Source organism: Amblyomma americanum, chromosome 3, assembly GCF_052857255.1.
Source record: "Amblyomma americanum isolate KBUSLIRL-KWMA chromosome 3, ASM5285725v1, whole genome shotgun sequence".
NCBI classification, from domain to species: Eukaryota; Metazoa; Arthropoda; class Arachnida; order Ixodida; family Ixodidae; genus Amblyomma; species Amblyomma americanum.
This window is the reverse complement of record NC_135499.1, coordinates 221,377,309-221,403,502: the sequence shown is the minus strand read 5'-3', so window position 1 is coordinate 221,403,502 and position 26,194 is coordinate 221,377,309. Positions and strand designations below refer to the sequence as shown.

The 26,194-nt window shown below is 49.4% G+C and overlaps 1 protein-coding gene across 2 annotated transcripts in view; it reads left to right on the top strand.

The window, feature by feature from the left end:
* LOC144126140 (uncharacterized) overlaps window positions 1-25,557 on the top strand; it is a 256,379-nt gene extending 230,822 nt beyond the window's left edge. For both annotated transcript variants that reach the window (XM_077660106.1, XM_077660105.1), the window contains exon 3: window positions 20,525-25,557. In XM_077660106.1, the coding sequence (XP_077516232.1) occupies window positions 20,525-20,756 (232 nt within the window). In that variant the 3' untranslated portion in view covers window positions 20,757-25,557. The remainder of the gene's footprint in view (window positions 1-20,524) is intronic.
* Window positions 25,558-26,194: the final 637 nt, after the last annotated feature.

The window sequence follows — 26,194 nt, the reverse complement described above, 5'->3', positions numbered from 1 at the left end:
TTTTCAATGTTAGGACGCAAGGTTATATTGCGAAATTGAGGGCAGTAAAAATTGAAGACCAGCACAGTATTAAAAATTTCAGAATAATAACGCAGCTCTGTGATCAGAAATTTCCACCTAACTTCAGTGGGTAAAAATTAAGCTAAAACTTGTTTCTAAAGCATCGAGAAACAAAAATTACTCGCCGAGTGCGGCAGCTGACTGCAAGCAATATTGGTTCACCGTTATGCTTGTGGCGTAGCCCCACGTTTCTGCACATCTTCGGTTCAGTTAATGAGAAACGCGTTTATTTTCTTTTTTTTTAGCGCGATGTCTTACCGAACGTGAGGATTTAAAAAGAAGCTAGTGCGTGTTGCAGAAATGCAGCTAAAGCAGCACTTGGCGGCCTCCTAATGCAAGTCTTCTCCGTTATTGAACTGATTGCATGAATTTACTAACTTTAACACCGCTAGTATGGTTTAGAATGAGAGCATTTGACAACGCTTTGTTGTTTACCCTTATGGAAGAGGTCCTCTTGAAGAGCAATGTTTGTTAGCTACTAACATGTACATATGCAAACTGGTACAAAGCCCATGATGAAAAATAACGGAAAGGGAGCATGAAAGACGGACAGGACGACACAGACAAGTGTTGCATTGGAAATTTCCTGTCCTGTTGTGTCTGTCCTCCGCGTTGCGTTCCTTTTGCGCTATTTTTCATCCAACTCGCCCAACTTTCGGTTTTGCTTCGACAAAGCTGCATACATAAATCCCAAAAGAATCTCAATTAAATTTTAATCGTTGCTCACGTTGTTGGAATACCTAGCATTTGTACGCATAGATATAGATGTTCACGCAAGAACTCTGGCATGGAAATAATTAAGCATATATTGTCAAATTTAGCTGTCTCGATCAACATGGTATTGAACTTCAAGCACCAGCAAGCGCTTTTGCTACGGAGCTCTATTAACGCTGTTGGTAGGTCAGCCTGTCCTCCACACTGCCATTTGCTGTGATCTATTCTTCTGTTCTTCTTTAACCTGTCTGCTGCCCTATCTCCCGCGGGCGCTGCACGGCGCATCCACACCGTTGAAGCTGGCTGCCCTGTTTCAGAGTATCTATTTTAAACATCGCCTACGAGTTTTTGTGCAGCTGTGTCTTGCTTGGAAACAAAATACATTTGCATCTGCAAAAAAGGTCAATGTCTAGCTCGGTTCCTCACAGCGCTGAGTCAGCGAAAATGTCCCGCCTCCGCTGGCAATCCATCTCTCGCTCCGCGCCTTCCCCTGTAAAGGTGCTTTTCTTGCCTCGTCTCGAGGCGCGCGGCGAAGCCATCGCGTTTTGGGAAGGCGCTCCAGCAACCGTGCGTAAGACGCGCCACCCTATCTTTCCTTTCTTCTTGGCGGCAAACGTGGCGAGCGCGCATAATCGCACTTTGTGGGAGATGGGAGGCACAGCGCGAAGACGGGACTAGACTCGGTAACGCGGCCGTTGTAATGGATGGGCTTTAACAACCGTGTTCTGTAGATTTGAAAGCGTGGGTGTTCCTAGGCCCATTGGGGGCTGTGCAGGGAAAAAGTAAAAAATAATAAATAAATAATTTAAAGGAAGGTGCTGTGAAAATTTCGTAGTAAATAAAAATAATAGTCCTATTTGCTTTGCAATTATGCAGCAATCAGCCAATGCGTGATAATTTAAACGTATTGATATTTGCGTTTAATGCACTCGCGAAAACATAACGCCTAAGTAAGAAGCACATCACGATTCAGGTAATTACTTCCCGTTTATGTCCTGAGGCAATAAACACCGCTAACCAGAAAAGTATGACGCAGAGAACTGAAGTTTATGACCTCAATATTTTGCTCCTAAACGCACGTAGTGCCATGCCCAGTACGTGTTCTATGTATAGGAGAAGGAAACGGTAAACGCAACACATCCAGAAAACTCAAGTGCTCGTTTTATTTTATACGATAAGAATAAGAGCAGGAAACGGATGTATCGCGAATGACCTCGACATTAGTCCTCCACCCGGCGAATCTATTCAGCGCGCTTGCTACTTGCGCTTGCATCGCTTTCTCTCTAGGCTGCTTGTTGAATCGCAGCTTTACTGTGTCGCCATGCGGATGTGTGCTCGTGGCCCGGATGATAGAAAGAGGAGGGCACGAACCTGAGAGAACCCGCCTGCTTAAAATATCCAACGGCAACGACGTACTGACCAACTGCAGAGAACTGAGTCGAGCGAAGCGACAGTGCCGGAAGAGGGGAGCAAACGAGACACGACGAGCGCCAAGCGAGAGAAAGGTTTCACATGGAGAAGAGAACAGACACATCCGAGTGAACAGGGGGGAAGGAAAGAAAAAATGATGTCTCTGAAATAAAGGCGCGGGACAAACGCGAAAGCGAGCGCGAGGATTCTCCTCCGCCCGCGCACTTCCAAATGGGAATGTGAGGAGTCCGCAGTTCTCGTCCGCGCAGAAGCGGCGGGGCCAAATGTTTTACATCCGTCCGCGGAGTGCGCCGAGCGATCTCGGAAAAAGGTCGCGGGGCCACTTCGCCTCCCTCCCGGCAGTGCTCCCTCGCGTTGGCGTATCGGAGGACGCGGCCGCATTGTGCCGATGCACCGTGCCTCCTCCGGCTTTTCCCATGTTGTTTCTCCTCCGTTTCTGGATTGCCTTTTTGCGCTACTCGCGGTAGAGTTCTTTCAAGGAAACGCGCGCGCCTGCCTTGAGCGGCGAGTGCTGCGACTTTGGGTTTTGTTTGGGAGTCGGAGCTGCACTGAAAGAGTGCACGGAGCCTTGAAGAGCCACTTCTGTGTCCGCCAGCAGACGCGGTAACCGGCGAGCTTCTCGGATCGCTGTGGGCACTCTCCGTCGGCTGACACGAAAGGGATGGCCAAACGATGGACGCGACTTGTAGGGCGCCGGGCACCTTGATGCTGCTTGCCTTGTAGCTTTTCCCTCGAGTCCCTTTCACTCTGTTGAATGAAAAGGAAAGTTTGGCGTTCCTTGAGTCGGTGAAAAAAAAAACAGAGACAGCGCCAGACACTCTCCACTAAGGGCTACAGGTGTCTGAGCAGTGCACTGAAAACAAGCGTTCATTGAATGTAGGCTTAATTCGCTGGGGCATTAGAGCATGTTGTTGATATCTGATGACGAGAGGCATACGTGAGTAGTCCGCTTCAGACCGTGGAAATAGAATGTGAAGGCGCCGTATCCCACAGGCTATTGGCTTAAAGTTTTCTCTCGACGTAGCTAAAACCTTTTCTCTAGAAGTTGTCTGAAATTCAAACCGATATTTACTACCCACACGAAGCACACTACGCATTCGGGTTCTTAATATTCGTACGTCACTCCGTCCTCACAAACTGTGCAGCCCTATTCGATGCGCAGAAAGGTGTGGCGATGTCGTTCGCCCCGTTGAAAGTGGTCGAATTTCTTTGCATAGCGGCGTTAAGAGCGGTCTGGTGTTCCGCCACGCTTCCTGAGCTGCGAAGTGGCGCTTAGTGCAGGCAGCACGTCCAGACCGTGTAGCCGCCGTCTGAGCAAGTGCCCGTTATGAATAGGTAAAAATATAAAAAACGAGGCAAATATTCATGCGAAAAAATAGGGACATATTATGCCAGAGACGGCCGCAACATGAACAAGTAAATGTAGATAGAAGTAGACTAAAAGCCGGATTCTTTAGGGACAAGAAACGGAGCTATAGAAAAGTTGACGCAAACTCCCGACACTGATGGCAAATTCAAAAGCAGCGCGTAGGAACATCAGAGACGAAAAGGAAGCCGAAGAGAAAGCTGCGGAGACGCTTGCGCGCACAACGCCGCGCGGCTAAATGATGGAGCCAGCGGAGCGGGAGCGGGCTCGACGAAAGCAACGAGGAAAGGCGCGCTTCTCTCCTTCGCGCCGGGGCCTTACACAAATTGGCTCGTCGCGCCTGTACTGCGCCCGCCGCTCGAAATTAAAGCCCTGTCCCGGGGCTCTCCGAAACGAGGCGGAATGAAGGAGAACGCGAGCGAGGAGGGCGGACGGGAAACGAGGCTCGAGGGGATTAAACGGCGACGATACGCGCCGCCGCCCAGAGCCCCGCTTGTTTCTCCGAGGAAAAGAACACTCCGCGGGAGATGGGCCCCTCGCGAAAAAGGTGAAAATGAAACTCGCTGCGGCCGTTCCCGCGGTGCATCGGAGCGCCCGGGAGGACACGTGACGACGCGGCGGAAGACGAATGCGAGCAGCTTATTAATTGTCGGCCCCGCACGCTTGACTGGTTAACAAGATTCGGGCCGGCGCTAGTTTGTTCTGGTTCCGTTTGGCGTGCGTCCACCGCTCCCGTGCGAGTGTTGGATGCAAACGAGCAAACACTGTGCTTCTCTAACTCGAGGAAAGCAGGCAGAAAGCGGTGAAGAATTTCTCTTAGTGGCAGCTTTTGTTTTTCGGAATGCCTCCGCTTTGTAAACTTTATTACTCCTGATTGATTTGGTTGAGGTCGCGACAACCCTGGTTAGCCGGTTGTCGAGCGCATGGCCATGAATCGGGTTGCTATGTAGGCCTATAGAGTTTTGAGTCTAGTTTTCTAAATTAATTGGCATCAAATTTTGCCGCAGACCCGAAGCAGATTTCGATGCTTTTGTGAGTGCTTCGGTGTGAATTCCACTCCAGCCAATCTTCATGCGTGTTAAAGGCAGGCTTCACCTCGTGGCGTTTTACCTAAGTATTTGACAAGAGAGAAATGGTCTTGCTTGGTAGCCGCTGTTGGGAGCCGAATTTAAATCTACGGGCTCATTTTATGTTAAAATTACCAAAACTCAGAAAGCGTTGTATTTCTTCTATGTACAAACGTTAGCGCAAAATAAGCGACAATCACAAGAAAGGTGGACAAGACAACGGAGTAAACGAAAAAGCGTGCCGTGCAGTTGAGAAAAACTTTAAACGGTCCGAACTCAAGCCCGTGAAGGCTAAGAGCCATCGCCCTCTGCAACGAATTGGAGCTGCAAAAAAAAAAAAGCGCGTTGTCTTGTCCACGTTTCTTGTGATTGTATTTAATTTTGGGCTAACGTTTGTACATAGAACTATGCACCAACTAGCCCAGCAACAAGTGTTACTTGAGCGTTGCATATTGTTTGTGCGTTCATGTTACGTATCATGTACACCCCCCGTCAAAAGTATACACAGCCAAAGGGGTTTGCTTGTGAGGCCTGCAGCCTGGCTCTTTATGTATCCTCGGCGACAGTAATCTCTCTAAAGAGGAATTATTTCGCGTCCTTAATTTTTGCAAGCTTTGGACTGCTAAATATGCTAGGGAGCCCTGCTAAACAGCTTAGAAGCAGCAAACCCGTTGGGCTGTATACTGTGACGTTGGCTGTGCGTTCCTCGTTTATTATAAGTTCCTGATCTTTAATTAGAACTTCTGAAACGAAAAGCAAAACCCCTCATGTAATGTCCCAATACACTGTGTAGCGCAGCAAAAGACGAGGACACAAGAGACGAGAGACGAACACCACGAGCGCTAACTTCCAACAAATTTTATTCTCCTGAAGCATCACATTTTTACACCAGAAAACAGTAATCACACGTGCGAACAGTATCGATTTCTTAGAAAAACGAGCTCTTTATCTGAGAGGAGAATGGAAGGTGTGCTAACACACGAGCATCCTGACCTATTTATCTTTTCGGCTTCAATGATTTCGCGCGTTAACCTTTCTCTACTTTTTCCTATCACAAGACTTTTATCAAAGAAAGGCTTACAGGATTTTGACTTGCATGCGAGAATGTGGTCAACTAGCGATCCGCCTTGCCCGTTTCTGACGTTGCGAGCGTGTTCCATTAGGCGCTCGTTCAGACATCTCCCCGTCTGGCCGATATAGTGTTTCCCGCATGACAAGGGAATTTGATATACAACACCTTCATCGCACGTGACGTAGGGCTTCTGGTGCCTAGTTGCGCATCCGCGCGCTTTGTTGGTGTTGGTTTTTCCCAGTTTGCACAACGTTGCAAGTTTTTTCGGCGCCGAGAACACGACGGTCGCATTCGCTCGTTGACCAATTCTTTTTAAATTGTGGGAAATCTTGTGTAGATACGGTAATACAACAAGGTTTTTTCGTTCATGAGGAACTGGGTTTGGAGAACATTGATTGTATTGTGACGTTGTTTTCTTTTTTAAGCCAGATTTATTGCCTCAGGGCATCAATGATGGGCGAAGGTGTGATGAAAGGTGTAGTAATGATTAAATTAAGGAAAAAGGCTACCTGATTTTAGGAAGTCCAGTAGTGAGCGATGGTACGGTCCCTGCGTCCAGGCAATATATGAAGCAGGGTTTCTTGGTGAAAGACCCGCTACCTTCAGGTGCCGGATCCTTGTAGGCTTGAGAGCTGGGCAGACCCACAGTAAGTGGTGAATGTCGGCTTCAATGTCCTCGCGTTTACGTATCGGACACCCTGACCGAGGAAAGAAATCTCTGTACTGAGGCTACTTCCGAGTGACGGCAGGTGTGAGGGCAACCCCGACCCGGATCCTCCTAAGCGCAACCTCCTCTGCACGGGTAAGACCGCGGGGGAGGGTTACCGCACACGGAGGGATGAGAGCACGTGTGCGGCGTCGGAGGAGTTCCTTTCTTGATGAAAGGAGGGTGAAGTTGTCCAAATGAAGGAGCCGAGACGGTGATGAGTTTGTATTCGCGAGGCGGGTCGCTAAATCTGCCTGGCTTTGAGAGGTCAGCAGATCTCGTGGCACCCACTCAATACGTACTGGCTGCGGGATGCGTGCCGCGAGCCGGTGGATGACCTGACATATCGTGGGACAGCAGCTAACACGTCGTAGCAAACGGACAACTTGAAGGGCGTCAGTGCGGGTGACAACGCGGGCCGCAGGGAGCATAGCTGTGGCGGCCACGGAGCAGAGTGCTTCTTGAACTGCAACGAGCTCAGCACAAAAGGACGAAGGGAGTTCCGTAAGGTGAAATCTAGAGGTTTGATTCAGGGCAGGTCTGCACGGGAAGTAGATTGCGGTTGTTACTTCGCAGGCTTGGATGCTTTCGTCTACGTAGACAGCAATGGATCCTTCAGGCAGGCAAATATCTTGTTCTTCTGGCGAAGCAACGATTCCGTTGTTTCATGAATACCCTTTTTTCACAACTCACATAACTGACGAAACTATTTGAAATTGACGCACAACATTTTTGTCTGCTTCAAATCCACTAAAAATATGCTCTTTTCTGCCTATTTATGCCTATTTTTGCAAGGCACCAAACCAGCGCAATTGTTCAAATGACAGTTTAATGCTTGAATTTTTTTTACATATTGTAATGCTTTGTAATGAATCTAGAGTCTAAATCTAGAGCCCGTTTCCAAAAGACTTTGGCATCCAGCTATTGTCTTTTTACTTTTCAATCTGCCTCGATGGACCAATTCCAAATAGGCGCAGCGTAGTTGCTTCATCAGATCGTTTTTACATTCCCGTTATGCTTAAATCAATGGTCAAACGCGTTAGACATAAGTCACATAAATGTTTAAATCATAAACAAACGGGTTAGACGTAACATACAGAGCTTCTTCTTTAGCATTCCCTGCTTAATGCGACTGAAAGACTAACTGCACGGCGTCACGAGCTTATGGGCTACTGCGCGCACTCCGCCTTATAACTATGGCCCTGTGTATCGAAGGTCTATTGGGGTCAGGTTGTTCAGACACACTTAATGAACGAAAGAAATGCTGGTGTAAAAATACCGGTTCAGAACGAAAAAATTCCAAACGTCCTTTGTTTCCTTTGGGCGTTTTTTTTTTTTTGTTCGTTAGGTTTACAGGTGGTCACGACGAGTCGTATACACGCGGCTTCCGGCATGTTGCAGCACAGAAAGCGTGAAATAACACAACGCTCACGACCTTTGCCGGAATGCAAGACTACTCCGTTGGCGTAATTTCGCAACGGCTACGCATTTATTTCAATCATCGCCATTTGATGCTCATCAGAAGCCGGTTCGTTCGTACCATCGCCGCGCTGTTTCACTATGCCATGCATGAGTCAGACGGTGCCTCATTGAGGCGCAGAAGGGTGCCATAGTAGCGTGCCTGTGCAGAGGCGACAAACCGTTACAGGAACGCGGCGTGCGGCTCCTGGGCCTCTGCTCACATGCAGTGCATCATGTGAAGCTTACTGATTCATTTTTTTTTCGTCCCGCGTATCTTTTCAGGAACGCGAGAAATTGATTTTTGAGGTGTAGTCTAACAATGTTGAAAAGGTTGCGGCAATTCGTTGACCAGTGCTGTTAACTCATAATGATTTCACATTTCCAACCGTAAGCGTAGTGCTAGGGGTCCAGTAAAATGTTATTTTATATCTGTAGTGGTTCTGTAACCAGGAAGACAAGCGGAAGAGCGGTGGAAGACCCGCATTTATTTTGGGGAATCTCTGCTGTACATAGTTTTTTTTTCATGAATCCTTCTGGCCTGACTCGCTGAAACTACAGACCCGCTGGTCGTAACTTTTTATGTATTACTTTGACGTCATGAATATGCTTGTCCGATCTAGCATGCGGCCGATATCAGCGCGAATGCGTATCCGACTTGCTGTCGATAGTGTTGCCGTTCGTCGCATAATTCGGAAAGAATTTCCTGCGCAGCTAGATAAGCGGCTGCGGCTGGGACACCACACGGGCTACAGCGAGATGAGCAGAGAAAAAAAGGGGGAAGTGATGCGAAGGACGGGGAGGCACCGAGTCGGTTGCGAGTAACGAAGAGCTTAGTGTTGCATGTTGTGAACGAAATTCAAAGCAGGCGCTTTTGTTCCGATCGTGGCAAGAAAATGTACAGCCTGCTTCGATTCGCCATCGTGTCTGGCTGTACATTTGCCTCTTGTACCGGTTATATGCGTCACTCTAGGTTGTAATTGTTAGTTGTGGAGGGAAATGTGCTTTCTTTCGTGTTCTTCTTTCTCCTGGTCTGTCTTTCCTTGGCTTTTATGCCGTGGCCCAGAATAGCGTGCGATTTTCGATTCGAACAATGCCTCCTCGGAAGCGCCTTATCTGCCTCGGGCGCCGTATTGAATAAAACAAGATTTTTTTTTTTTTTTTTTGGGGGGGGGGGGGGGAGCAAGGGTGCACATCGCGACTCAGTGTAGCCTGGTCTCAGAGCAAATTGAATGCTTCGAAAACGTCCGCATAAGCAGAAAAGAAACTAAAATTAATACTGCATTAAAACACGAGGAAGTCAGCGCAGACCATCGTTCACTCGATTCTTCCCACGAAGTGCGGATGAGAAATGTAGTGTTGTCTTCCTTAGGGGCGCTTTTTATAGCTAAAACTTTTTGCGAGTGCCAAAGTTCCTGGATGGATATTTACGCTACGCTGTTTGTAACAGCGTCTCATAGAACGTGGGTGCGAACATTACGAATGCGAATATGGCACTGTGTTCTCGCGTTCGCCCAGGGAGAAAGAAATTTATTTCGACTCAGCATTGCGTGTCCAGGATAATCTGTACCGGGGTCCTCAAAGCCACAAACTTGTCTGTCAGCTCTTCCGCTTCCGAAGCTTGCCGTACCGGCCGCGTTGGCATGAGAGGGCTATGGATAATTTGTTTCATAATTGGGAGCTTTATATATCTGCTCATTTGCCGGTGCAAACCGCCTGGTGAACTTTTTTCTCAACCACAGAGAGTGCCTGGCACGTTCGGTCGGCACGCAATGAATGGCTGGTTCGGAGTCGCGATCGGCTTGAAAAGCCAAAGCTGCCTACTGCGGCAACCTGGGTGACAGCCCGCAATCCATTTGTACGTCCAGCACTTCTCTCTTTCGATAAAGATCTTGCACGTTCTTTCCTAAGCAGCCAGGCTTCCCAAAGAACCTTCGCGCATTTCCATTCGCATCCATTACCGAAGCATGTTTCATCTCTGCATGCTAGGCGAGTGCCCTTCCGCTCGTATGCGTGTCTGCAACGGATCAGTTGCAATTCAAGCTGAAAGAAACAGTTCCTTATTGTACCTGCATTCGGCTCCTGGTGATTCGCTTTCGCCTACATTCAAGGCTGTACATAAAAACGGCGGCTAGGTGTTTTCTCGGTAAAATTCGCGAGATTCTGTGATAGAGGGTGCGCGCTAGAACGAAAGAGCGGCGCAGCCCTGCATGCTGCGGCGCTTAAGGATTCTGGACTCCGGGTCGTGAAAAACCGACCCAATTGATGCTTCCGAGGACGCTTTGTTCGGGAAGACGAATGGTGGCCGTCTTTTCGGGAACCGAGTGTTTTATTGGCTTCGTGTTGCGGAAAGGCTTGCGATAAGAACTATGCACGACGGCTCAAGCCGGCTGGTCTTGTGCTGCCCAAAAAACTACCTCGTGAAGATCATCGCTCTGGAAGCTGTTTTCGAGAGAGTACTTTCTTCCTTTCTTTTTACAGCGCTAGCTGTTGATGCTAAGGTTCCCGAGCAAAGCATCGTCGTCGTCGTAATGGTGTCGTAAAAGAGCTGTCCGTGCAACCGAGTGTGGCCGGAAGGCAGGGCGGGTGTTGGGAACACTCCTCAAGAAGTGCCCCGAAGGTTCCCGGGAGAAGCATTCCTGTGTTCGTAGTCATTTCGCGTTCGTGCAGCGCAGCATGGTCGGAGTGAAGGGGGCATCCCACACGGGCTACATCTTTCTGTGTATAATACGATAATAATCGCATGCCAGCTAGCGCTGATTTTCTTCGTTAGTAGTTGTGTAAGCCATTTAATTCCTTTTTTGCTCCACTATAGGCACTCTGTGGCTCCAGATGCTAACAAGAAGGGAAAGAAATGCTGTTCGATCACGCTTAAAGTCACTTTGCTGCTTAACCATTTAACGTGCTTAATCCTTAACCCTTTAACATGCTTTGAAAGGCACGAAAAAACATTGAGAAAATCATCCCGAAAACATCGGTTCATCTCGTCATGCTTAAGTGCGCGCTGACGTTGGCTTCACTGCACAGCACCATGCCGAGGGGGAGCAAACCTTGGCCACTTAATATAGACATAGAGCAAATAACGGTAATAATACTGCCAGCATCTCTATTGCATCCGAGGTGGCAAAAAAAAATCAGTAAATCAGCCGCAGGCAGAAAAAAAGGCTTCCCGATGGGCAGTGTAGGTGATATTTTGGGCTGGTTTCTTGAATTATTTGTCGTCCCAATTAAAACCAGCGTGTCTGTCATCATTCTGAGGCTCACTGGTACTGCTAATATTAAAAACAATTATCTCGACGCCTTAAAACACACGACACCGAGGAGGTTTGCAAGAGGGCCCGGCTATCCGGGAGCTTGGCATGAGAAGTGGCGCACCGCACTATTCAATCCCGCACCTAAATTCGCCGCTTCTATAGTAGTTGAGACGTTACACTATATAACTGATGGCCTAAATAGTCGGGAGGTGCCGTGGTAACATCTATGGGTCACAGGCAAGCTATGCTCAGTGGGCAAGATAAGGAAAGAGTAACTTTCCTTAAGGATAATTTAAGGAGTAACTTTCCTTTCGGTAAGGATAGTTAACTTTGCTGGCGGACGCTTTGCAGCGCTGAATATTATTGTCGTTTCGAGCGTTACCTAAATTTATCAACAGGGAAAAGACTAACCTGTGCCTGTGTCACTTAACCTAATAATAATAATTATGCGTTGAGAGCAACGTTTCGAGCTTAGCGGCGTGAGGGCACTGGGCTCGAAAATTTCAAGTAATTTTACTCGTCTGTAAAGCTTGTGGAAAGCCCGTGTAAAGCTTCCAGAAAAGCCGATTCCGGGCGGTAGCTTTCCCCAGCGGCTTGTACGGAGCACATTTAACTGTGCTGTTCCTAGTCGCATCTGTTTAGTTACATTGAGTAGGGAGAAACGGTTTTGATCGGTAGCCACGGAATTAATATGCATTATTGTAGCTGTTGCACTCGAAAGAGCAAGTTAAAATCCGGTTTTTGAGTTCCTCTGTTTCGTTATAAACCCTGTACAAAACGCACGTAGTCGACGTAACAACTTAAGGCACGCATGTAATTTATCGTTTGATTTTATCCACTTTAAAAGCTCCAACAGGCGCAGCTCCCAGAATATTGACATTTGTATTTCTTTTATCAAGGTGTAGAATTGCTAAAATTAATTTTTTAATCACATTCCGTGGCGATGAGGAATTTTTAACGAAAAATTGCAGGCATAAAATTAGATTCAATTCCCAGCACCTGCATGATGGTATGTTTTTTTTTTTTTAATTCAGTCATTTTCGCCAAAATCACTGCACCGGTTGCCGATCGAAAGTATTTTTGCGTTACCTGCGCGCCTGAATAACAAACCGCAATCGGGCGCGAACTAAGCCTTCTTCACTCTCAGTTCGGCGTCGGCAAACATTCCCCCCCCCCCCCCCCCGCGTAATTTTTTTAGGCTGATAGGATTTAGGGCTTCGTTGGCATTCCCCGTGCTCCATCGTATAGCCGTCGTCGTCCGGAAAAACACGGAAACGCAAACACGGTTCGAGAAAGCGCTCCGAGCAGTCTATCAGACGCCGCTGTTAATTTTATACATGGCATCCGGAGGGGTGCTGGCCGATGGGGGTGAGCGCCCCGCGCGCACCCGAACTAGGGAGCGGTAGCGACAGCGCGATTCGCCTCCAACGTAAGCAAAGAAGCCCAACGCCGGGTGTCGCGCTTCACTCTCCTGTAAACACAGCCAACGCGTGCAGCCGAGTAGTGTTGCTTTCGAGGTGCGACTTTTGCCCCTCCCCCCCCCCCCCCCCCCCCACCTCTCGGCTACTCCTCGCGCAGACAGTGAAGCATTGGTGGCCGGGAATGTACGTGCGCCATTTCCCCTTAAAATAACCCCCTTAAGTTTGCGAGCGCATTATGTTCTGCGTTTGCAGTGATGTACGCGTTATCACTATAACTCGTAGGCTCCGCCTGAGCCTTTGATTTCAACGCCAGCCGCGTAATGTTTGTGGCCTCCCTACCGCTGTTTAGAGATTGAAGCGAAAGAGCTAGGAAGGCATAGCTTCTCTTGTCTGGCTTGCGGCGAGCTTCCGCGGCGCCCTAAATCGATGCGTCCTAGGAGTGCGGGCGCCCTGCTGCCAGTCCCTCGTGGGAGAAGACCCTCAGCGTTCGAAACGGGCGCGCCTATATGAAATGTGGGCGGGCGGTCACGCGGAAGTCTGCAGAGCTCTGGCGTGCCGCAGTGCATGCCTCCATAAAAGGATCCGCTCATTGTTCGGAAATGCATCTCCGTCCGGAAGAAGCCCGACGCCGGCTGACCGCTGAGCGGCGCAGATTAATTAGTGGCGACGATCGCTCGACGCACGCCTGCGGAGAGCGCGGCAGCAGGCTACGCCTATTCTCTGCGGAAGCCGGGGATGAATGAGCGAGTATTCGGACAGAGCGCTTAAGAAATAATGAGGCGGTTTAGAATGCCCTCCGATGAAAATACTTTCGGTGGCCAGAGGTCTGTCTCCGTGCGGTTTTCCTTTTGTTTGAGCGTGTCTCTCTCTCTATACGACTTCACATTCTCATCAAAGGAGGAAAACTTACAGCCCGTAAATTTAAACACTAGATGGCTAAGCTAGCAATCGTGAAGCGACTATTCGACTGCGCGCAAACGTCAGGAAAAGAAAACAGAAAACCGTCCATCAGTTATCGCATGGATAGGAAATTTCCGCTTTTTGCAGACAGTCACTTGCATACGTTCTGCCTTCATTGTGTACAATGAAGGCTTCCAAGATTTTACTTATTTTTGCCTATGCCACCATTTTCCTGGGCCAGTGTGTGTTTTAATAGCCGATTACGATCGCTTTACGAACATTGTTGACTTCACGAAGTCGCCTAAACGAATAACGTTGTCAGCCTCCGAACTTTGCGGCCAAAGACTGTTGTCTTTTTGTAGTCTCTTGTTGTTTCACCTTATTCTTACTGTTCCTTGGAGTACTAGTTTCCTGTGTACGCACCGGTATCCTTCGTGGAGGCGTAAGAAGTCGTATTCATGGCGTGAAGCTGCAGAACGTCTTCCTACTAGCGTTTGCGGCCTGCGTGCATGCGAGGCCAAGGTCGCTGGAAGAAAACCGGGCGCTGGCCCCACGCACGCGCCGCACTCCGTTAGCGCGGTGTCGCGACACGGACCGACAGAAGGCGGTCTCGCTCGAGACGAGGAACTTCTCGAGAGTCGCCCTGTTTGTCGTTCCGCGCGGTCGCGCTTCTCCGGTCTCACCTCCCGACCGCGCCACGCCCAGCCGGCCGGGCGAGTCACGGCGCATTCCGGCGCGGTCGAGCGTGCGGCTCGATCTCAAGTTCAAGGCAGCAGACGGCTGCAGCCTCCTCCTCGATTCCGCTCCTTGTCTCCTTCTTTGTGCTGTCCCAAAAATAACGCCTCGTATGAAGCGCGCCGGTGCAGCGACGCGCGCGCACACACACACATCATTCCTCCCTTCTGCCAAGAGGTCTGACGGCTGGCGCCGGCCGTGCATTTTCCACCGCCGAGAGCCCTGTGCGCGCGCGCTCACCGATGCGGGCGCCGGAATCGGCAAACCGCGCGGAACGCCGTCGCGACAGCTGCGATCGCAGGGCAACCGCCGCAGGAGGGGGCGAACGAGTCCTCGCGCATTGAAGCCCCCCCTCCATTCTGGAACCCCGACCTGCGCAGTCTAAGCCGCAGCGTTCATTACTCGGCCGTCTTCTTTTCGCTCGCTCTCCCCGTGAGTCTCCTTCAAACTTTTCCTTGCCAGGGAGCGAAGCGCAATCATTTCTCGGTACCCGGGGTCGTGCCAACCGCGGCTGCAGAAACCGCAAGCGAGCCATTCAGCCTCCGGGTCGTCATCTCCTCCCCAACGAGTCTCAGAATAGCGCTCGCGCATGACACCCCCCCGCTGAGGAGGACGGCGCGGCCGTCTCTTTGCGCTGTCGCGAGCATGTTTTACTCTGCGGCCACTGGTCTTTGCGGGGACGAGAGCTGCCCGATGAGTCGCGCGTGCCGGCGGCGGGCGCTTGTCGTTGTGACACGCCGTCGTCACTCGTCGCGAGGAGCGCGTCCCTGTCACGCGCCAGCCGACGGGGCGATGCTTTTGCTCGCTTTATTGGGAAACCTGCGTGTAGCTTCAATGAACCCTGCCTTGTCGCCTCGATTACTTCTTGCAACAAATATTTCTGGGTACTCAGCCATGCGGTAGGAAGCCTCGCAGATGTAGTAATCGTATATGTTTTTTCGGTATTTTTTCCGGTATCGCCTTACATTTAACGGCCCATTGTCCAGTCCAGCGAATGCAGCTTGTGGTGCTGCACATTCTTGGCTCTTATTCAGAGCACCTGTCTTTTTGTGCAGTGCCGTTCTCTTCGTGTATTTCTTTCGGCCTGTGCAGTTATTCACTGTAGCAGATATATTTCGGTCGCACTGCACTATTGTGGCATCATAAAAGCCGTGAAGGCTGCCTGCCGCAGTCGGCCAGTTGTGCATGGCGCACAGGTCGCAGATTAGCTGGAGCGCAACGCAGAAAAAAAAATCAGGTGCGGCCGAAATGAGGAAAAGGTGCTGTAAGGGAAGAAAATGAGTGGTAACTATCTCACTGGAAACGCAGGCCTGAACCGCGCCGAGAAAGATGGAATAATTTAAAGGATTGGCAGAAGGGAACGAGAAGAAGCAGCTTAGGGTGCGAGTGTAGGTTGCCCCAACCCACTTGTGCTGAGGTTTTAAGAGTTGGAAACGCCGTATTTGTGAGCACCGCAGACACCTCTGCGCCAGCACCCTTCACCGGCGGACGGATAGACGCGCAGGTGTCTTTGCTAGTACAGTACTGCCGAGCGAGGACGTTTATGACTGCGGCAATGACACAGGCTTCTCGGGCCAGTATCCCGCTTGCAGCCTATGTCTGTTGGCGGACTTTTCTCTCTTTTTCCTTCTGCTGTTTAAATGGACGCTCAGGGCGCCTCCGTCCAATTTACTTTCTCGGTGAAAATCGATTCTGTTACTCTTTCTGGCTCTTTTTATGTTTGTTAAGCAGCAAAAGACGGATTTATCGCTGAGTTAATTGGATTTGAGGTGGAACGCTTTCTCCCCGTCATGTGCGGCATCTTGACTGGCGCAGAAAGACACGGGGAGAAGGACACGACACGCGCCTGTCCTGTCCCGTCTTTCTCCCCCACATCCGTGTCTTTTTGCGCCAGTCAAGATGCCGCACATGACTAATGACCAGCGAGCCCAAATAAGCACTTTGGCTGATACTTCTTCCCGCCGCTTGATCGAGCTCGTGACGTCATGACCTGGAAGGACTCCATGATCACTCTTTGGAGGTGAATGGAAGCTGCAGCCTAACTTTGGGGGTCCGCAGAAAATAATATGCCGTTTTGACGTCACAGCATTTACGCAGCTTTCGAAAACGGCCGGGGGTGTTTATATCTATATTTCATTTTTTTTAACCTTTCAGCTTACAAAGACTTCGCTTGCAGGGAAAGTAGCCCGTTTTTCATTAGAACGCGGTAGTCAATCGATACATGCAGACTCCAGTTTCTCCTCAGCTTCGTAAATACATTCATAAATGTTTGGTCTAGGTTTAAGGACCTTAACGTCCCAAAGCGACTCAGGCTATGAGAGATGCCGTGGTGGAGGACTCCAGATAATTTCGACCCCCTGAGGTTCTTTAACGTGCACTGACATCGCACAGTAGACGGGTCTCTAGAATTTCGCCTCCATTGAAATGCGACCTCCGCAGCCGGAATCGAACCCGCTTCTTTCGGGCCAGCAGCCGAGCTTAGCTCGGAGCATCGGCTCCATTCGTAACTGTGGCCACTCCCCTGTGGATCACAGTTGGCTCATTTGTGCTTCGTCACCACAGGTAGTGGGCTTTACTGCAGAGCTTGATCAAAAGGGCAGCAAGTCACACGCTTGTGACCTTCAGCTGCAACTAGTTGTAAGGCACGAGATCCGAACCAACCAGATAAGGAGAGCGAAAGGGAGGGAATGCAGGGAGCTTGAGCGGGCAATTGTCTGTGGCCTGCCCTACTCGTGATGCCCTTCGGTCGCAGTAAGGTGCTCGCAGTGCAGAATCTGCATGCTTATCTTCTTCTGATTCTTGCTATCAGGTCTTGTCAAGGTTGTCCATTTATTTTTTTCATCTCGCAATTTTCTTTCTGTACCCAACGCAGCGCAGTGGTTGCGATTGTTGATCGCCAAAGTAATGCGAACGCTTCTAATTTGTTTGGATGCTTTCAATTCGTGTTTTTATTGCGATTTTCGCGCATGGCGGCGTTTGTCACCGAAACAAAAGGCATGCAAAGGGGAGGCACCTAACGAACCGTGACGGGCTTGATCCCCGCGGCGGACGTTTCAGGGTCGAACAGGGCGCAGCAGTGGCGGCGCGAAAATGGCACGGAAGGATGCGCGTCCTTTTTTCCGCTTGCCTGGGGAAGTTCCCCTTTCCTGTCGGCGTCTCTCGCTTATTCTTTTCTAAACTTGGCGTTTCGTGTTTGTGCCTTTTTATTGGCGCCATTTAACGTACACCGCGGGCGCAGTTAGTGCTTGGCTTGCTGTGTGCCCGAAAGGAAACCGTCCAGGATAAGTGCGCTTTGTTCTCCAGCGCGGCTGTTTGCCTTTTAGATTTCTTCTTTCTTTGTATTCGCTCCGCCCCGCTGCCTTCGTTCGCCTAACAGCGCGTGACGCGTGCGGCGCGCGCAGTTGCGTTTTGCCTTTCTCCTCCCCCCAGGCCGCAGACAGATTGCGAAGTGATTACAACGCCCGTCACTTTGTGCCACTTACGCGTTCAACCGTATTTTAAAAGCGCGCTCGAAGGTTGAGGAAAAGGGCTTGGAAGGCGAGTGTTCAGTGTGCCGCTAGTTCCTCCTCCCCTGCCTCTCTCTCTTTCAAGCACACGCGCTCTGCGTTGCGGCAGATTCCGCCTACTGTATGAGTGTTTTTTTTTTATCGTGGCGTCAGTCTATGTGAATTCCTGAGTTGCGCCATCGCAGGTTATGCCTGCAAAGGGTGCTGTGCGCAGAAGGGTGGACCACACAGAGCGTCAATTTTCCGCCCAGCTGTATGCTTGCGAGCTGGCCAAACGACGCGCTGTGGCCGGGGAGTCGGTGCAGAATGCTTCTCACGATCATGTCGCGTTGTAATGCAGAGTGCACGAGCGCTTTGTGCTTGTTGTAGTGCAGGAAATACTCGCATTTAAACGGATAAGTTCTAAACACAATGCACAACATTCTACCGTGTACGTTAAACGACGTTACTTAGTTTAGTGGGTATGTGAAAGAAAAAAGTACCATCCGTCGGAAACATACTAGTGCAGGCGTATACCAGATTACCGGACTCTGGCGGTGCACGCACCTGTCCCCGCCCCTGCCGCTGTGCGTGCGTAGAAGGCGACCGATATTACGGTATACGTCCCACTGTGTTAAAGCTCTCGGTGACGAACGGTCGCTGCAGTTAGAGTAGCTGGTTGTGCCATTGCGTCGCTCTGATCCTCTTCGAGTGCTGCCGGTCGAGTCTCGGCAGTGTTTTCTGGTCGTGATATTACATTTTCTTGCTCTCTTGCATTTTGAACTGTCCATTATGAGCTCGACGTAGATGCATTAGTAGTTGATAAGGAAGGAATTGTTTAGCCGTGAATAAAATGTAATGGGTAATTACGTCTCGAGCAAACGGCAAAAACGAGAAAGCTTCCTCTTTTATTCATCTCCTCGCTTCGTAATTGTACAGGCCCTAGCGCGATACTAAACAGCTACTTATTCCTGCAGCAAACCGCTGTCGCCTTGGCAGCGGTTGCAGCAGCAGAGCACAGGGATCTCGTCTTTGTATGCACCGGGCAGCTACTATTGCTGCTGCTGATGACTTGTTTTCTTATCGGTAACGAGAAGCAGTTCGCGACCACGCATTTCTCGTAGTTTACGGCTTCATACACAGCCGCTCTCATTCCATCGTGGTCTTATAGCAACTCGTCCCTGCATGGTTAGCTGTAGGCACATACCACCGTCAGCGTCCGTGTTATCTACATTTATTTATTTTTTATTTATTTATTAATTCAAGGTACCTACAGCGCCCTGAGGGGTATTATTGTAGGGGGTTAAGCACGTTAACGGTAAGCATAGAAAGAATTCAATACAGCAAGAAAGAACAAAACAAAAATAACAGAAAAATGCTAAGAACTTCCAATAAAGACAGCAGCATTCGAAATAGACCTGAGACGCAGAACCAACACTGAGAACAGCAAGTATTAGAGTATCACATTTTCAGTGGCGGCCTGGAAATTCCCACTCTCAAATATTTCATTAGGCAGGAGGTTCCAGTCATTTGTTGTGTTGGGGAAAAAGGAACATTTAAGTGTATTAACCCGGCAGTTATGCCCTCTGATTTTCATCGTATTGTCCCTTCTAATCGAAACGTTGTGACGCTTCCTTAAGTAGACACTTTTATTTTTTCCGGTTTTATTATTGTAGATGTCATGCAGAAACTTTATTCTCAGTACCTTTATTCGGTGGGATAATAATTTCCAACCAAGAGCTTCCCCAAGTTCAGTGCTTCTAACCTTAAAGCTTAAAGCTTGGTAGTAATGTTGATGAGCCCTGTATTGAGGTGTATCTTTTGTATACCACTTTAGAAGGCTGCTTACTTTGTAACCCCCCTTACACAATGCCCCCATGGGGCCTGTAAGGTATTTTAAATAAATAAATAAATATATCCCAGTTACGAACCTTGCTGCCCGCTTCTGAACTCGCTCTAGTTGTCTTTTAAAATATTTATGAACGGATCCCAACCTACGCATTCATATTCAAGAATTGGTCTGGCATTCGTAATGTACAATGTTTTTTTTTTTTCCGGCGTGGAGTTGTATGTTTAAAGTTCCTTTGAAAAAAGTTGAGAAAGCGGGGAGCTTTTTGGCAGTTATCGTGTCGACATGTGCAGTCCAATCCAACTCCGCTGTAAATGTGATACCGAGATACTTTACGCTGTCCTTTGTCTGTACAACGGAATGATTTAGATTATAGTTGCACCATATATTCTTTTTTTGTGGACTGCATGAGGTAGCATTTGCTTGTGTTGAGAGTCATTTTCCATTTGTCACACCACGCACATACCTTGTCAAGGTCAGGCTGCAACAGAATGGTGTCATTTGTGGTCGTGACAGGACGGTGAACAGCACAGTCATCGGCGTACAGCCTAACACGGAAGCACAGTGCGCTCGGCAAATCATTTCCAAAAACAAGAAATATAACAAAGGCCCAAGAACCGAGCCTTGCGGCACGCCCGATAAAACCTCAACAGTCTGCGAAGTGATACCGTTTATGAGTACCCTTTGTTGCCGTGCATATAAATAATCTTGAATACATCCAAGAAGTCTAGAGGGTCTGCCTAAATATGATAACTTAGCTAAGAGCAGAGATTGCGAAACCACGTCAAAAGCCTTGCGAAAGTAAAGAAAAATCGCGTCCATTTGCACGCCCCTATCTATACCTTCTGCAACATCATGGATGAACTCAGTGAGCTGAGTTGTAGGTATAAGTGTTAGTTTGGTCGTCGTCAGTAAGACGGACGGTCAGCCGGTGAGTATTACTACGAGGGCTGTGACACCCACATTCGTCGCAGTGCGTAATTAAGTCACGTGCTCCCTTTCGCAGCTCGCTGGACCGACTGGAGCGGTGCCTGCAGGCGGCGTCCAGCAACGCGGGCTGCAAGGAGGAAGTGAGCTCACTGGTGTCCACGCTGCTTCGCGTGGCGCGGAACCTGCTGGCGGACGTGTACAAGACCCGCTGCCGGTTCAAGTGCAGCTCCGCCTGGTCGGCCTCGGCGCCGCGGCTCGCGCTGCTGCTGCTCGCGGCGGCGGCCGTCGCGGTCCTGGGACGTTCGTAGGCACCGGAGGTCCCCTAGCCGCCTCCTTCGCATCACTGCCCGGACAGCCCGAGGGTGCGAGCGACAGAAACCGTGGCGTCCTGCGTGGTACACTTCGATACGACGTGCTTCACTGGGCGCCCTCTGTAAACCCATGGGTGCAAAGCGACGTTACGGCACGCGCCCCCATCGCAGCGACTGCGACGAGCATTCGCCTCCTTCACCGACCAAACGTCAACAGTGACGTCAGCGCCTGACCACGGGGCAGGTGCGACAGCTTCCTTGGTCGAGTTCAATCTGCAGCCGTCTCGAGCGTTCCGATGGCATCGCACCGCAATGTTCACGTCGCGCGGACGTATAGCTCTCTTCTCAGGCCTCGGAGACTGTGTGCCGGCTTGAGGGACACCGGCTGTCGTGGAAACGGTGACTCGGGATATGAGTGTCAGAAGAGGCGGCGCCTCTTCGAGTGCTTGTGGACGCAACACGGGGAACCCTCCTCTGCATTGCTGTGCTCAATCTATACACCGGAAATGGCAACGCAACTGCTTTGCGGCGACAGTGCGCGGAGTGTGTGGCAACACCGTAGCCGGCGGTGTTCTCGTTTCGTTAGCCACCGATTTCCTCCTCGCGTTGTCTTCTGGGCAGTGCAGTGCACCGCGGACGAGTAGTAAAAACTGTGCCGGAACATGGCAGGTGCTGCGTCTACCCTTCTCTTTCCTTTGCTGATGCCACCTTTGACCGAAAAGTGTTTTGCAACAGACAAGGTGTCCTGCCGTGTGGCTCGATAGTGAACGTGGTGGTAGATGTGTTTTGCGAGCTCGCTTTCTTATTTGTGTTTCTACTCACTGGCTATAAAATGGCGCTTACTCGGGCTGAAAGGGCTTCGTCGTGACCATAGGGTTACGCGACTAAATTCGCCATAAATGCATCATCAGGTCACAGTGCAGAAACAGGCACTGGTTTAAGCAATACGAAAAGTAAAATGACCAAGAAGCACGTACGCGACACATACGTACAAGGAAATAAGACAAAAGCTCAAAGTGCAAACTTTTTGTGATCGTTTAACTGACTTGCTTGGGTTAAACGTTGAGTTTGATCGTTTGTCTCTCGGCTGGTTTTAGCTTGAGTGGTTTTGGTGGCAAAACAAGAGCGGGAAACGAAGTCGCACTTCTTCAAAAAGACAGCCTGCTTGATGCTTGTTCCAGTTGTTGTATTTAACGGTTGCTTCTTTCGTACTTAAGCGTGCAGGTGGCTAAGCCATCACGCATTCTGCAGTTTTCTCGCAAACGCATGTTATCGCCACGCCGATGCGGCACTTTTCCCGGCGTTGCCTGTTTTTGAGTCTTTGTGTTCTTTACTGACGTGGGCCAGCACAGCCTATCTTTTGTTTTCTATTTTGCGGGTGACTACTGCGTAATACCTCCGTCGTCCCACCTGACTCAACGACTTTTAAGCCACTCCTTGCAAGCAACGTCCCACCTTCCGCCATCTTTTCCTGCATCGGCATGGAGTATGTCACGTGCTTGCGTGTGTGTGTGCGCGAGAGCCTGTCGGAGGCTATGGGGGCTTGGTGATTGTGTTTTGATCGGCTCAGCTACTGCGGCGTCACCACTCCAGCCGTCGTCGGTGCATGGACTGCGCACCTCAGATCCTTCGAGCGGCTGGATGTGCCAGAGTGGTGCTGACTGCGCGGACTGGCTATCGCAGTGAGACGACACAAGCTGTGTGACGCAGCTAAGTGCATGAACGACGGACCCTGTTCGTGCGAAGAAACCTGCGCAGGCGCTACCACTGCTTTTGTAGGGTTTTGCGCATGAAAAGACGGGCTGCCAAAATTCTTTTTTTTTTTCAGAAAATTTGGCGCGTACATTTCGACATTTACGCTTGTTGGTACTTTCCCAAGTTATGAATGAGCCAGAAAACGCTAGAAAGTAAGCCGGGTCTGGATGTGCGCCGAGTCCGCTAGTTAAGACTTAGTGGGAGCTTGCGGTCGAAGCACGCAAACGATCAGTCTATAGATAGCACATGGGTTTTTGTGCGAGCTGAAGTGTCCTAGTGTACTTATTTTGATTTCATGGTTCGAAAATGCATGATTTGGGGGTTCCACCTGTACAAGGGGTTCACTAGAATGTAATGAACGAGTCAGGTGCAATTTTGTTTGTTTTCTCCGTTTTCGATTTGCGTCCTCTGCTTAGATCGTCACAAGCCGTCGATTAACCACAACGTTGGATTAATTTGTCACTTTCAGAGTACACTTTAGCTTCCTTTCCACACTTGCACTAGTTGTTGTCCTTCCGAAACTCAACCCGGAATTTTACACAGTATATAATATGCGTGCAGTGCTCGTAGGCGGCAAGACATAATGTGAGGAGTTAGCTAGACACTCCTTCGGTCTTAGACATTGATCTACGTTCCAAATGGACTACTTCGCAATAAACCGCGGCGCTCTCGAGTCTGCTTTGGGCGTGCATAGTGGCGGGTGCGTGCGTGTACATGACGATGTAGCAGGAGTGACGCTGCGCGTAGCTGTAATGCTCAAACAGATGCAAAGTCCTGGCATGCCAGTTTGACTGGAGGGACTTGCTGCCGGCTCAGGCCTCACTTAGTTTTTCGTTGTGTTGTTTCAGCCAGGGTGTGCACCTCTGATCTGAGTATACTGTGACGGAGTGAATGTGTAGGGCCCCGGAGAACTCATGAGCTTCGACTCTGCTGGACTTGGTTCTCGGTGGAAAGCCATGTATACATTAAACCTGCAATATGGGATGTAACTGCGTTACTGGGATATAGCACTGCGAGACGAAATGTAGATACTGATTTTTATCGGTGCATTGTTTTTTTCCTGCGGTGTTCGTTTTGCATTACGCGACGGATACTGCAGGTGTGCAAGATGTGAAGGAAACTCATCCCGCTTAATCCTCGATGTCACCACAGTGTCCACACACCGTGTTTCAGTGGGAGCTCCGGCACAAAAAGAAATGTTTTTACAATTATTCCGAATGCTGCTTCTCTATTTTTTTCTTTTTTCTGTGCTCATGAGTGCTTTGTGCATGAATGATGTGCGCTAGTGTCTCGAAGCTGTCTCCACAGCAGTCAGTTTTGTAGTCAATTAACGACTGCCTAGGAGTACGAGACCTGGGCGCAAACGAAAAGTGTCATTTTTGTGGTCGATGGAAGTTCCGTCTGCAACAGCTGTTCCGGGGAGCAGGGATAGCTGCCCACCGCCCTGAGGCAAGTTTTTAAGAAAACCAAAGACTCAGAAGTTATTACCAGAGTTATAACTTATTGCTACGCAACATTTTCCAGCACTGTTCGCCGTCACTTCTCCGATTCTGTTTGACGGCTTACTCTTTCCTGCCTATGGAGCGGTTTGTAACTTGTGCGTGGAGTCAGGGTTGGCCGAAGTGATTGACAAACAAATTGTTAGAGCATCGGCAACTCGTTGCAATGATTACACGCAATATGTGTACGGTATTTCAGTTCCACCGACACTGACGTAAACGTACGCTGATTGGCGTGGGCGTTTGAAGAAATTTCGACGCAGTCCGCGTTTTCATGTAGTCACACGCCAGACTCATGAAGGAGGCGTTGCATCTATAGGTATAGAGGCACGCGCGTGTGAATAAACTGCGAGGTATTGTTTTTCTGAGAAGGCACACGATATCTGACTCGTGACCTCTGAAACAGAGGAGTCGCCATGCGTGATACATACTGTCAGCTACAAATGAAACGCGAACAAGAAAACTGAAACAAAAGCGCACATATTGCCTCGTGCAGAGAAAATACAAGCAAAGTTGATTACCGATTTTAAAGGAGAGTCTTCGCTCCTCTGAAGTGAAATAACCTGCGCTAGTATCGAGCTTTCCCCGGCTGAGATCTTCTGATTTTGCTGTTTGTGTTTCAGGTGACCTTTTCGCGTTTCATTTGTTGCTTATAGTGTACTTCGGACCCCAGTTGGAAATTAACATAGTGATAAATTCATTGTCCACATGCGATGTCGCCAATTCTCTGACGTATTTTTCAGTGAAGTGAGGAAGTTGCCTAAAAGGAGTGCAGCTTGATTTTTTCAACGTTACTGGGACACATGTCCACTTGTGTATGCTCTACTGTGCTTGATGTTTCACTTTCCTGCGTATTTTTTGAGCGAGACTAAATGCCATTTTCTGTTCAAGCGAGTGTGGCGCCCTCATTTTGATTTCCGCACAATGATCGACTGGTATAACAGGCAAAGTACATACTCTGTGCGGTACCTGTAATTCGCGGTACAAAGCTTTTTGAAACATTTCTCTTTCCGGCCTACGCAAGACCGCTTTTGCTGCTTGTTTATTTCCATGTTGATGAAATTTGAGCGCTGCTTTCATTCCTTTATTTAGCGGTAGAGGCCTCTCGACGGCAGTTTTTTCTGGTTTCACTTGAAGATCAGATGCCACAATCAATGCCTGCAACGTGTGACCTTGCATAAAGCATTTACTTGCAGGGCTAAAAGCGCATTCTTTGGTTTGTGTGCACTTACCTGCCATTAACAAAGTACTACTTGCACAAACGGACGATTGTTTCTTTACTTCAGCTTCGCTCTGACGGTCAGATAAGACGCGCTTAAAGGCGTCTGTACAGAGGCACTTTTGTTTCCTTGTCGGAAGCATTCAGCTCTCTTAGTTCATGCCTGTTTCCTGCGAATGAAATGAAAAACTGCCCATCGAGATGCCTCTGCTGAAGAAGACCTTTCATTCTTGAATTTACTTACATAAGAGGAAAAGTGCTGATATATTGAAGTTGTTGATCCTGTTGTAGTTACGATTAAAAACTGAGCTCATTTTTTTCATCATTCACTGTTCCCGTGTCTGCTTTGTTTCGGGTCTGCCGAAAGGGAAGTGCCCCCTCATATGTGCTGCTGTTGCGGAAGAGAAAACTCGTGTTAATTGTTCTACGCCACTTACGCTTCTCTCTGCGGCCTTGCACATAATTTGGAGCACCGAGATGTGCCGCCCCTTGTTTCAAGTGGGTGGAGCTCTGGATGTTCGCGAAACGCTGAAGAATGAGCCCGCGAGGCCAAATAAAGCCCTGACCTCTAGTCAGTTTCGCTATAGTGGTATACAACTCAAGAACGAAGCGGCGAAGGCCACGTACTAAAAGGAAGCCCTCCAGCCAAAGGCGTCCACGATTTTCATGTCGCAGCAGCAGCATAGCAAGGGGCGGCAGAAAGTTAGGTGGGCGGATGAGATTGTAGGGAGTTTGCGGGGGGGGGGGGGGGGGGGGGGGGGGGGGGGTACGGTAGGCGCAGCTGGCGAAGGACTGGATTAATTGGAGAGACATGGGATAGGCCTTTGTTCTGCAATGGAGGTAGTCAGGCTGATGATGAGTTAATCCCCTTGCACCTGCTGGCATAACATCGCATGGAGTAATGCCAATCGGAAAATTGGCATTACGCATGCACGGCAATCGCTACATATGAGTGAATTAAG